Raw genomic sequence first — 12901 nt, forward strand, 5'->3', positions numbered from 1 at the left:
ACTCGTGTGGGTTGAGTGCTGCCAAGTCCGTTCCGACTGACAGCAACCCTGTGAATGAATGGTCTCCAAAATGTCCTGCTGGAGTCCTGCCCACTGATGCTAACTACAGGCCCCATGGCTGGACCTCCTGATGGACACCTGATATTTTTGGCCACTGTGTGACACAGGAGTGTGGGACTGGATGGGCCATTGGCCAGTTTGGCACAGTGGTTTAAGTGTGTGGACTCTAATCTGGGAGAACCAGGTTTGATTCCCCACTCCTCCTCCGCTTGCACCTGGCTGGATAACCTTGGGCAAGCCGTGGTTCTGACAAGAGCTGTCCTTGAAAAAGAGCAGTTTCTGTCAAGAGCTCTCTCAGCCCCACCCACCTCACAGGGTGTCTGTTGTGGGGAGGGAAAGGAGTTTGTCAGCCGCTCTGTGACTCCTTTGGGTAGTGAAGGGCGGGGGTATCAATCCAGTCTCTTCTTCTTCTTATCCAACATTGGCTTCTCTCTTATGTTCTTAGTCTGAATTCTGAAGTATGTCCACACGGCTGGCATCGTGTCTGCTTGGGATGCACGTGGGTGAATGAAGTGCGGTCAGAAAGTCGTGTCAGCATCCAAACATGTATTTTAATACGGTATCTCTAGTAGTAGCAGAGTGCTAAAATGATGACAGTTGGTGGAAATCGTCAGTATTCTAGAGTCCTGGCTGCTTGCTTTTCACTCCTGTATCAGATTTATTTATTTATTTATTTTGGCTTCTCTCCCTCCCCCCCCCCCCGCCGCAGGCGCTGGGCGGCCCACAACATTATTACTGATAAAACAATTTCCCAGTTAAAATTACAATAAAATTAAATCTAAAAACAATACATAAAGTGCTAGCAATGGCATACAACGTGGCTGGAGTCCACAATCAATTCGTGCATGGTCTAGGTCATGTCAGCAAGGCACAGGCTATTCAATGATGTTAATGATACTATTGATGCTATTAAATTATTATTCTTTTTTGTGCCCCCCGAAGGTCATTTTTTTAATTGCATTTTCTATAAACTACAAAGAAAGAAGGAAGGGTAACTACAAACTATAGGTGAAAGTAAAGAAAAACACTAAAAACCCAAGAGGTGGAGCACATATTATGCTTTAAAAATTGCTTTTTAAACAATTAAAATTTGTGACTGTTAAAGGTGATCAATAGATGTATCGCTTAATTTATCAATTCCAGCAGGTCTGACTATACCAAGGGTCATACAAGAACATAAACCAATATCAATAAGGCAAACATCAGGAAACATTAGCATCTCATTATTTTTAATCTTTTTTGTTCCCCAATTAACAGTCCCACACCCGCCCGTCTTGAAGCTGGATCTTCCCCAGTAAATGAAATAACAGTCTCATCTTCTCTTCCTTTATTGTGATCTTCTTCTTCTTCTTTACTTCCTTCCCCTGTTACTCTATATCAGTGGTTCTCAGCTTTCCTAATGCCGTAACCCTTTAATACAGTTCCTCATGTTGTGGTGACCCCCAACCATAAAATTATTTTCGTTGCTACTTCATAACTGTAATTTTGCTACTGTTATGAATCGTGATTTGTGCTTTCCGATGGTCTTAGGCGACCCCTGTGAAAGGGTCATTCGACCCCCAAAGGGGTCGCGACCCACAGGTTGCGAACCGCTGCTCTATACTGTTGCAGCAGAATCAAACCCGCCCATAAGACAGAGTCCAGCCTTCCACATCTTCCTTCGTAAAGGCAATTCCTTGCTTGGTATTTATTCTTTTAGCAGCTTTATTGATGGTATTGGGGACAGGGCCTCAGATGGTTGCGGCGGCTCCTTAATCGAATGCCTGGTGGAAGAGTTCGGTTTTACAGGCCCTGCGGAACTGCAGAAGGTCCTGCAGGACCCTGATGTCTTCCGGGAGCTCATTCCACCGGTATGGAGCCGCCACCGAGAGGGCCCTGGCCAATGTTCCCTCTAAGCTGTGGAGTCTTGTGAACAAAAATTCTACCTTGTGAGCTACTGGCATTAAAGTTGTGAGCGAGCAATTTGGCTACTGTATAAATTAGTTTGCTCTTGAGCCCTCCTTCCTGAGCTAAGACAAAAATGTGTGAGCTGGAGGCTACAAAACTGTGAGCTAGCTCACACTAACTCAGCTTAGAGGGAACACTGGCCCTGGCCCTTGTTGCTGAGAGCCTGGCTTCTCTAGGGACCAGGCGATTTTGAGTACCCGATCAGATTGAGAGAACGGCAGATGGTTTCCCCAAATGAAAGGCGGGGCCAAAGCAGATGAGACTCAGGAATGGAGTTCCCAGATCTCTCTCAGTCAGAGACTAGAGAGAACAGATTTGAAAAGTATCTCTGTGTCTTTAATTTGATGTCGAGAAGTCCCCTCTCTGGTTCCTGTTTGCCCTGCCACCCCGCAGTAGAACAAAGCGATGGGCAACTTCACACCTACATGCAAAGAAAGCAGAGGTGGAGTGGGAAGTGCCTGTTCTCGGACAAAGCCAGAGCAAGCCCTGGGCACAGGGAGCTTGGCTCCGCCCCTACAGGGTTTCCTTCCAGCCAGGCTCTATTATCAGAAGTCAGCCAGGCTGGGAGGAAAATGCTGGAATCAAATGCTTGAAAACCAAGATGGTGAGCTGAGTTAGGGGAGTGGGGCAAAGTCCGTGGCCTCGGTGTAGAAGCAGACCACCCCCACGTGCACACCCCCTCCTGCTTGAGGGTCCTGGGGGGGAAGGAAAAGCTGACCCATGGACCAATCCGTCCTTCCCTGAGCAAGCTCTCTGTAAGTGAAGATACTTCCAACTGCTTGTAAATCAGAGATGTGTTTCCCAGGTGCCTGAAATATGGCAAGGAGGGCTCCTTGGGTGACAGATATAATTCCTGAGAATGGATCCCAGGGTTAGTGGAAACAACGCTGCCAGCAGAACTGTGTTTTTCCTGTTGAAACAAAACCGGATATGTGTACAAGCAGTAATAAAGAGTCTTACAGACATTTCCCCACTGAAATGCACGGAGGGGGGAAAAACCCATTTTTGTGCCACCTCCTGGCTGGCTGGGAAGCGCTCCGGGATGAGGAGACCCGCACCAGCCACGGAGGGTGCCCACGGGGGCCCTGTCTCTCACACCGGGCTCTTCTTCTCTCTGCTGCAGAATGCCCCCTGACGCTGGCTGCACAGCTGGACTACAGCGCCGACGTGATTAAAGCCTTGAGGAATGGGGGGGCCCACCTGGACTTCCGGACCCGGGAGGGGATGACGGCGCTACACAAGGCGGTCCGGTGCCGGAACCACACTGCCCTGATGGTGAGTCTGCTGAAGCTGCCGGCCGTCAGCCCCACAGGCCGCTGCTCCAGGCCTGACTTTTCTTTCCCCACCCGCAGGCTGGCCAGGGGATCACTGGCTGGAAGGCCTCAGACTCACCTCTTCTCCTCCTTCCAACCAGTCTGGTGTCGTGGGGAAGTGCACAGACTCTAATCTGGGAGAACCGGGTTTGATTCCTCACTCCTCCACATGCACCTGCTGGTGTGACCTTGGGTCAGTCACAAGTTCTCTCAGAGCTTGTAATGTATTGAACTGATTACATGAATCACCTCATAGGACTCCCATGTTAAGCTTCGAGCCAGACCAGGGCTCCTTTGAGCGAACTTCCTATTGGTCGCTTCGTAACAGCGACCAATCAGAACGATACCATTCCCTAGGAGGGAAAGACTCCCATTGGTCTTTATTCTAGCAATCTCATTGGTTGATATTTGTAAATAGGCGTGGCTACATTAGCCCGGTTGTGTTTAAAAGGAGCATAAGCTCCCACTGTTTTCTGTTCTGGTTTCTTACTGAGTTGAGTGCTTGTTCGTTACTTCCAATAAAGCTGAATCACTTGCTGAATCACTCTAAGAGTCCTTTGTTAGTGCGATCTAACAATTGGCGACGAGGATGGGATGTTAGAGCAGGTAGGCAGCCCTGCGGACATCCACACTTCGGACTCGGAAGAAAGCGGGCAAAGCACAGCAGCCGATCCGGCGGAGGCGCCACCAGCTCCGGTGCCCAAGTCTCCCACGATGGCTGGAAGCCAGAAGTTCGAGTGCTTCGAACCCTCCTCAGAAGACTGGGACTCCTACCTATCCAGGTTCGAGTTCCATCTGGAGACCCACGACATCACCGATGAGGCGAAGAAACGAGCATGCCTCCTGAGTTCCTGCGGGAAGGGGACCTTCGACATAGCCAGGTCGTTGGTGGCCCCAACTGATATAAAGACTGTCACCTACGCTGACATCACGGAGAAGCTTAAGGCTCACTATTCTCCACAACCGTCGGAGATCGCCTGCCGGCACGCTTTTTACAAGCGGAACCAGGCCGGAGGCGAGACCATCGCAGATTTCGTGGCGGCCCTTCGCAAAGCCGCACGGCCATGTAATTTCCACAACGTGGAGGAAGCCCTCAGAGACCGTCTCGTCTGCGGTCTCAAAGATGAAAGGCTGCAACAGAGGCTGTTCGCCCGCACCACCCTGACCTGGGCAGTGGCCTACGAAGAGGCCGTGGCCGCGGAAGCAGCGGAGAAGTCCACGAAGGAGGTCCGCCAGCGGGTGGCAGAGCCCAGTATACACGCTCAACGAGACAGCGAGGGCGAAGACGCGGATGATGACGTCAACGCGGTTCGAGGCAAGCGGACCCCAGCGAAGACTACCAACGTCAAGCCTTGCTCCGGTTGTGGCGGGAAGCACCAGCGCGACTCCTGTTGGGCTCGTGATGTCGACTGCAGAGCGTGTGGGCGGCGTGGTCATCTGGCCAGAGTCTGCAGATCAGCAAAGAAGGATCCCTCAACTAACAACCGGTCAGCGCAGAGGGGCACTCCAGTCAGCACCCAAGGCAAGACCCGTTCCTCAGCATCGGAAGCAAGCTGCCAGTTGACGGCGACCTTGTCGAGCGCATCGGCCGTAAATCGCACCAGCAGCCAGGGCAAGATCACCGTGACTCCACTCCTCGACGGCCGACCCTGTACAATGGAGGTGGACTCAGGATCGTCCGTGACGGTGATTTCTGCCGCGTCCTGGCGCCAGTTGTTCCCGAACCGAAGCCGGCGGCGGCTCCAGCCTGCGGGAACCAGAGTGTCCGACTTCCAGGGCAACCGAATTCCCTTGGCCGGACGGGACTCTGTTACTGTTGAGTATAAGGGGAAATGTGTTAAACTGTCATTCCTGATTGCAGAGGGAGACCGGGTTAACCTGCTAGGGTTAGATTGGTTTGAGCCATTGGGCATTGGTATTTCTGGGATTAACAGGATGTCTGAAAATAAATGGGGCATGCTGTACGACCTGTTCCCTGATGTATTTGCCGAAGGGTTGGGGAGGTACAAGGGCCCCCCGGTTGCGTTTGACTTAGATCCGTCAGTCAAACCTATTAGGTTGAAGTATCGGAAAGTACCTGTGTCTCTCAAACATAAGGTGGAAAAAGAGATTGACAAACTAGTTGAGCAAGGGGTTTTAGAGCCAGTACCATACAGCAAATGGGAGACCCCGATCGTAACCCCTGTCAAATCAGATGGGTCCATACGACTATGCGCCGATTACAAATGTACGATTAACAAGGCGCTGCAGCAACATTCGTACCCGGTCCCGGTAATAAGCCACATTTTGGCTTCCCTGGGGGGTGGCAAGATTTTCGCCAAATTTGACCTGGCCCAGGCATACCAGCAGTTGCCTGTCACCCCGGAGGCTGCCGAGGCCCAAACAATTGTAACCCACCAAGGGGCTTTTAAAGTGAACAGGCTGCAATTCGGGGTCAACGTAGCACCTGGGATTTTTCAGGGCCTCATGGAACGTCTACTAAGGGGGGTACCTGGCACAGTGCCCTATTTTGACGACGTGCTGATTGCGGGCGGGTCTGAACAGGAACTACTGGACCGGGTTAAAGAGGTCCTCAGGCGTTTTCAAAATGCCGGTCTCAGAGTTAAGCGCTCAAAATGCACGCTCGGGGTGGAAAGTGTGGACTTCCTGGGGTTTCGCATTGACGCAGAGGGAGTCCACCCCACGGATGAGAAGGTATCTGCAATCCAAAACGCCCCCAGGCCGGTGAGTAAGAAGGAGCTCCAATCCTTTTTAGGACTCCTGAATTTTTATCATGCGTTTTTACCGCATAAGGCATCAGTGGCGGCCCCTTTGCACGCGCTTTTGCACAAGGAGGCAAAATGGAAGTGGGGGCAGGCCGAGGAAAAGGCTTTTGTGGGAGTCAAGGAGCTGCTGACATCTAATGCCGTACTCACGCATTATGATGAACACAAGCTCCTGGTGTTAGCTGCTGACGCTTCACCTTTTGGAGTAGGCGCAGTTTTAAGCCATCTGATGCCTGATGGGAGCGAAGCGCCTATCGCTTTTTATTCTAGATCACTATCTGCGGCAGAGCGGAACTATGCCCAGATAGACAAGGAGGGTCTGGCGTTGGTAGCGGCTGTCAAAAAGTTCCATGATTTTATTTTTGGCAGACGATTTTTGCTGGTCACTGACCACAAGCCGCTACTGGGGATTTTTGCGCCCGATAAGCAATTGCCAAACATCATGTCCCCACGCATGCTTAGATGGGCGATATTTTTGCAGGCTTATGATTTTGACTTAGAGCACCGGCCTGGGAAAGCGATTGGGCATGCGGATGCCCTCAGCCGGTGCCCGGTGCCGGACATTGGCGCAGACCCTGCCCCCGCCTGTGAGGTCTTGGCAATTGAGGAGCTTCCTCGACCCCCGGTATCATCCAGGGACATTGCAGCACACACGGCCAAGGATAGCGTGCTGTCCCGAGTATTAAACTGGGTTTGGAGGGGGTGGCCGGTTGGAAGCGTTGAACCGGAGTTCGGCCCTTACAAAAGCCGTCAAAATGAACTATCCATTTCTAAGGGCTGTGTATTATGGGGGAACAGGGTGGTGGTTCCTGACAAACTCAGGACGAGAGTGTTAGAGTCGCTGCACGAGGGTCACCCCGGTATGGTACACACCAAAGCGTTGGCCAGAGGGTATGTCTGGTGGCCGGGGCTGGACAAAGAGATCGAAGAATGGGTACGAGGGTGTCCCAAATGCCAGCAAGTCAGACCCGATCCCCCACAAGCTACACCCCAAGGCTGGGAGTCATCTGGTAAACCCTGGGCCAGATTGCATATAGATTTTGCTGGCCCTCTCCAAGGGCAAATGTTCCTAATTGTGGTGGACGCTATGTCCAAATGGCTGGAGGTCGTGCATATGAAATCGACCACATCACTTGCTGTGATCCATGCGCTCCGCCGACTTTTTGCCACCCACGGGTTGCCTGACGTCATCGTCAGTGACAACGGGCCTCAATTTGTGTCTGAGGAATTTAGGCTCTTCCTCACGAGTAATGGCATACGCCAAATGACTTCGGCCCCTTTCCATCCGGCATCTAATGGCCAAGCCGAACGGATGGTCAGGACGGCCAAAGAGGCCCTGGGTAAAATGGACGAAGGGGACTGGAGCCAGAGGCTGGGCTCCTTTCTTTTGCTGCAGCACACCACCCCCTGTAGTGCTACAGGCCGTAGTCCGGCCGAATTGTTAATGGGGCGGAGACTCACGACCCGTTTGAACCGAATGCACCCAGACCTCACTGAAGAGCAATCCGAGCGTACCACGGCGCAACCGAAGGTGCGCATGTTTGAAAAAGGGGACAAGGTTTTCGCACGAAATTATGCAAACGGGCACTTATGGCTTCCTGGGGTTATATCCGACTCTGTGGGTACTCGAATGTATGTGGTGCAGTTAGCTGACGGTCGAATATGGCGGCGCCACATAGATCAGTTAAGGAGACGTTGGGCTAGGGACAGCGCTGACTCTCCGACGGCTGAATCCCCTGATGTCGAGTGGACACCCCCAGAGCAGGCGGTGAGTACCGAAAGGCCCGGTACTGTCCCCGAGTCAGGGCAGAACCCTGTGTGCGGGGCTGAAATCCCAGTCGAGTCTGTGCCTGATCCAGGCTGTAGTGAACCCCACTCTGACCCACAACCTTGTCTGCCCATGGAGCCTGCACCGCTCCGCAGGTCCCAGCGTTCGCGGCAAATGCCGACTTATCTGAAGGACTATGAGTGTAAATACTGTTGGAATAACTGATGTACAAAGGTTGATTGCATGTTTGTAAATAATAAAACAATTGGGATGATGGCTTAACTTAGGGGGGAGGAATTGTAATGTATTGAAATGATTACATGAATCACCTCATAGGACTCCCATGTTAAGCTTCGAGCCAGACCAGGGCTCCTCTGAGCGAACTTCCTATTGGTCGCTTCGTAACAGCGACCAATCAGAACGATACCATTCCCTAGGAGGGAAAGACTCCCATTGGTCTTTATTCTAGCAATCTCATTGGTTGTTATTTGTAAATAGGCGTGGCTACATTAGCCCGGTTATGTTTAAAAGGAGCATAAGCTCCCACTGTTTTCTGTTCTGGTTTCTTACTGAGTTGAGTGCTTGTTCGTTACTTCCAATAAAGCTGAATCACTTGCTGAATCACTCTAAGAGTCCTTTGTTAGTGCGATCTAACAGAGCTGTTCTCTCAAGAGCAGTTTCTGTCAGAGCTCTCTCAGCCCCACCCGCCTCACAGGGTGTCTGTCTGTTGTGGGGAGGGGAAGGGAAAGGAGTTTGTAAGCCGCTCTTGAGACTCCTTTGGGTAGTGAAGGGCGTTGTATAAATCCAATCACTTCTTCCTCTAATCTGGGAGAGCCGGGTTTGATCCCCCACTCCACCGCTTGCACCTGGCTGGATGACTTTGGGCAAGCCGTAGCTCTGTCCTTGAAAAAGAGCCGTTTCTCTCAGAGCTCTCTCAGCCCCACCTGCCTCACAGGGTGTCTGTCTGTTGTGGGGAGGGGGAAGGGAAACGAGTTTGTCAGCCACTCTGAGACTCCTCTGGGTAGTGAAGGGCGGGGTATAAATCCAATCTCCTCCTCCTCCTCTTCTTCTTCTACCTCTTCTTCTTCCTGGCTGCCCTCTTCCTTCTCAGCAGAGGGTGCCTCTGGCCCTGAAGCCAGGCCGTGTCTGGGCTTTGGTGTGTCCAGCTCCTGGTGGACTCGCCCTCGACACCCCCTTCCCCCACTGGGTAGGACGTCGGGGCCTGGCGCGCCACAGGGGCAGCCTCCGTGTGCCACCCACTCTGGCTCTTTCGTTGCCCCTAGCGGGCCGCCTGGTGTGTGGTGAGAGCAGGGCTGCCAACTCCAGGTTGGGAAATCCCTGGAGATTTGGGGGTGGCTCCTTGGGAGGGTTAATGGGAGGAGCCCTGCAGGGCGTTACCCCACAGAGTCCTCCTTCCGAAGCTGCTGTGTCCTGCAGGGGAACTGGTCTCTGGAGATCAGTTGTAATTGGGGGGGGGGAATCCAGGCCCCCCTTTGGAGGCAGGCGGCCCTTTGGAGGGGGGGTGCGGTTTTCCCGGGACAGCCCTTCTCTGCTGCTGCTGCAAACCCTCTGGCAGAGCTCCCAGGGGGCCTCCCTTAGCTCCTGCGGGTCCCTTACCTCCTGGGTGCTGAAGGGGCCTGCTGTGGTGGGTGCTGCTGTCCTAGTGGTGCCCAGGGCAGGCCGGCCAGGGTGGCGCACAGGTGGCAGTGCAGAGGCCAGGGAGGTGCCCTTCTGGCCGTTGCTGGGCCCCTCTCAGAGCTCCCTGCTCAGGCCTCCCCTCCTGGGCTTCAGCTGACACGGAGCACCTTTGGGCCCAGGGCAGGGTTGCCAACCTCCCGGTGGGACAGCAACAGACACACGGGAAATGCGGCAGAGTCAGACAAACGAAAGGAAACACCGTGTTAGAGCAAAGCACACTCTACTGATACGCACTCGTACCTTCATATACTGATTTGAATACAATAGAGACCCTAGTGTGTCTTGTACCTATTCATATAATACAAAAACCTAAAGAACATTATATATCAACAGGATCACTTTACCATATGTGGTGGTTATGCAGCAGAGCTAAGAAATATTGGGCAGGGATACATGAAACTATCCAAAAGGGTCTGAAATGCAATGTACCTTTTCCTCCTGAAATATTTCTGTTGAACATTTTACCCGATAATTTTAAAAGCGGTGACTCTTATTTGCTAGTATATATAACCAGGGCTATTTTTGGGCAGGAACGCACAGGAACGGAGTTCCGGCTGGCTCCCAAGTTGGCCACACCCAGCAGGAACTCATTAGCATAATAGGCCACACCCAACAGCAGAAACTCATTAGGATTGGCTACATTAGGGGTGTGTGGCCTAACATGCAAAGGAGTTCCTGCTACAAAGAAAGGCCCTGGGTTTTGACAACAAACAAGATAAACACAATAAAAAGCAAAAGGTAGGTGTGGCTGGATGAGCACACTTCTGGTAACATGTGGGTGCGGCCTAATGAGCTGTGCTGTCAGGGGTGTGGCCCAATATGCTAATGAGTTCCTGCTGTTGGGTGTGGCCTATTATGCTAATGAGTTCCTGCTGGGCTTTTTCTACAAAAAGAGCCCTGCTATAACCACCTCAGCTAGAATATTGTATGCCAAATAGTGGAGGAGCCAAGAAACACCAAGTAAAGAAGAATTCACTAACACAATATTTGAAGCAGCAGAGATGGACAAATTAACCTTCTCTGAAAGATCATACTGAAGAGTCATTTGAAAACACATGGCAGAGATTTTATAAATGGTATGAGAACTGTATCCATACTAAGACAGGACAAGGCATGTAAACAAGGAAGAAGAGAAGAAATAGACTTCAAGAACTTAACTTTTGACAATATTGGTTGCATTATATCTTGGTTTACTATGAGGTGTAAGCTTTAAGTAATAGATAGTTGGCGTTAAAATATATGTTCCCAGAATGTACCCCCAATTTTATGTTTTTGCTTGTTATATGTTTGTGTCATGTCTGTGTTGTAGAAAAAATAAAAAATCTTATACAAAAAAAAGAACATTATAGATCTACTAATAGAAAAAGTCCACCGCTACAGAGACCTATTCCAGTGCTGTAGACTGTCTTGCTCCTGATAAGAGACTGATGAAGGTTGCAACAGTCGTAAACGATGAGGGATGCAGCAGGCTATGTTTTGTTCTCCACAAAAAGCGATCCAGCAAGCACGGCGTTTTTCTTTATGTTTGTCTGACCTCCCGGTGGGGCCTGGAGAACTCCTTGGGGGGGGGGCAGAGTCTAGCCTGTGATTTTGCAGGAAGAGCTTTGCTACGCCCCCCGCCCCCCACCCCACCCCAGTCTGGCTATGGGAGAAGCGTCTGCACAGAGTCTCTGCCTGCAGCCACCCACCACTTTGCCTTTTCGCTGGAGCAAAGGAGTTCCCCCCCCCTTTGCTCCAGTTACAGAAGGAAGCCCCCGGAGCACCCAAAGATGACAACATGATGTGAATTTGTTGTTGTTGTTGTCCAGTCGCACAGTCGAGTCCGACTCTTTGCGACCCCATGGACCACATCACGCCAGGAAAAAAGGGTGTGCAGGGTGTGTGTTCCTCCCAGGGCAAAATCCCGGTTTAGAAGCAGCCTTTTGAGGATCCAGCAAATTCCTGGAATCCATCAGGGACCCGCCAGCCCCCCTGCAAGGCAGCAGCTCTCACCAGGCCGCTCTTGGGCACTGGCCCTTGACACACGGGGTGGCCAAAGGATACGCCGTCCTCCAGACGCTGCCCCCGGGTGCCAGCACACGCTCTGGCGAAGCCCGGCGCCCCTCCTCGTGGCTCGGCCTGCCACCCGCCTCCCCGTCCCCGCCGCTCTGTGCCAAAACACTGACCGAAGTCCCCGCCTGCCTGTGACTGTGTTTGCACAGACGCTGCTAGACCTGGGGGCCTCTGCCGATTACAAGGACAGCCGCGGATTAACGCCTCTGTACCACAGTGCCATGGTGGGAGGAGACCCCTACTGCTGCGAGCTGCTCCTGCACGACTACGCCAAGGTGGGCTGCGTGGATGAGAACGGCTGGCAGGAGGTCCACCAGGTGAGCGGCTCTCTGCCAGGGGCCCCGGGGCCTGTCCTGGGCATGAGGGTGGCCGTTCGGGCACGCCCCGCCAGGTGCTCAGCGGGGGACCCTGAGCTGGGGGGGGGACAACTGCTAAGCCCAGGGCTCGCCCCGCAGCCCTCCCTCTTTCTCCAGCTGGATGGCCTTGGGTCAGTCACAAGTTCTCTCAGAGCTGTTCTCTCAAGAGCAGCTTTCTCTCTCAGCCCCACCCACCTCACAGGGCATCTGTTGTGGGGAGGGGAGGGGAAAGGAGAATGTAAGCCGCTCTGAGACTCCGAGTGAAGGGCAAGGGGAATAAATCCAATCTCTTTTTCTTCTTCTCCTCCCCCCCCCCCATCTCTGGAGCAGGCTTGTCGCTATGGGCACGTGCAGCACTTGGAGCACCTCCTCTTCTACGGGGCTGACATGACTTCCCAGAATGCCTCGGGGAACACGGCCCTCCACGTCTGCGCCCTCTACAACCAGGTGAGGCCACCCCTCCCACGGCGGAGGGCAGGAGCGCCCGGGGGGGGGAGGTGCCACCAGTGACAGGAAAGGCAAGCAGGGCCCCTCAGAGGTGGAGGCAAGATGTTGAGGTGATACTCCGCCCCGGAGCATGCGCAGAGTGCGCTGCTGACAGCCGAGGGCTTCCAGGGCACGTCCTGGCAGCAGAAATGAATCACGGAGGTGTCGGTCAGTTTTGGAAGCCAGTGAGACCAATCTGAGCCAGTGTTCCCTCTAAGCTGAGTTAGCATGAGCTAGCTCACAGTTTTTAGACCGAGGGGGAGAGCAGTTGGTCCACGGTGGCCCACACTGAGTCTTGTGTCTGAGCAAGGATTCGAACTGGGTCTCCCAGACCCTCCACCGCCCCCTGCTGGCTCTCGGAGCTCTCCCTTACAGTCTCTCAGCCCCTTTGCAAAACCAGGTGGGAAAGCCTAGCATGCATGCCCCCCCCCGTGGTGTACGGCGGACCGCAAGGGC

General features: G+C 52.9%; 1 protein-coding gene across 1 annotated transcript in view; it reads left to right on the forward strand.

Moving 5' to 3' along the window:
* SHANK3 (SH3 and multiple ankyrin repeat domains 3) overlaps window positions 1-12901 on the forward strand; it is a 368789-nt gene that overhangs the window by 82408 nt on the left and 273480 nt on the right. Inside the window, exons 5-7 of the mRNA XM_015420662.1 lie at window positions 3131-3282; window positions 11753-11920; window positions 12290-12406. Coding sequence (XP_015276148.1) covers window positions 3131-3282; window positions 11753-11920; window positions 12290-12406 — 437 coding nt within the window. The remainder of the gene's footprint in view (window positions 1-3130; window positions 3283-11752; window positions 11921-12289; window positions 12407-12901) is intronic.

The sequence above is a fragment of the Gekko japonicus genome, unplaced genomic scaffold, assembly GCF_001447785.1.
Source record: "Gekko japonicus isolate JY-2015 unplaced genomic scaffold, Gekko_japonicus_V1.1 scaffold1201, whole genome shotgun sequence".
NCBI classification, from domain to species: Eukaryota; Metazoa; Chordata; class Lepidosauria; order Squamata; family Gekkonidae; genus Gekko; species Gekko japonicus.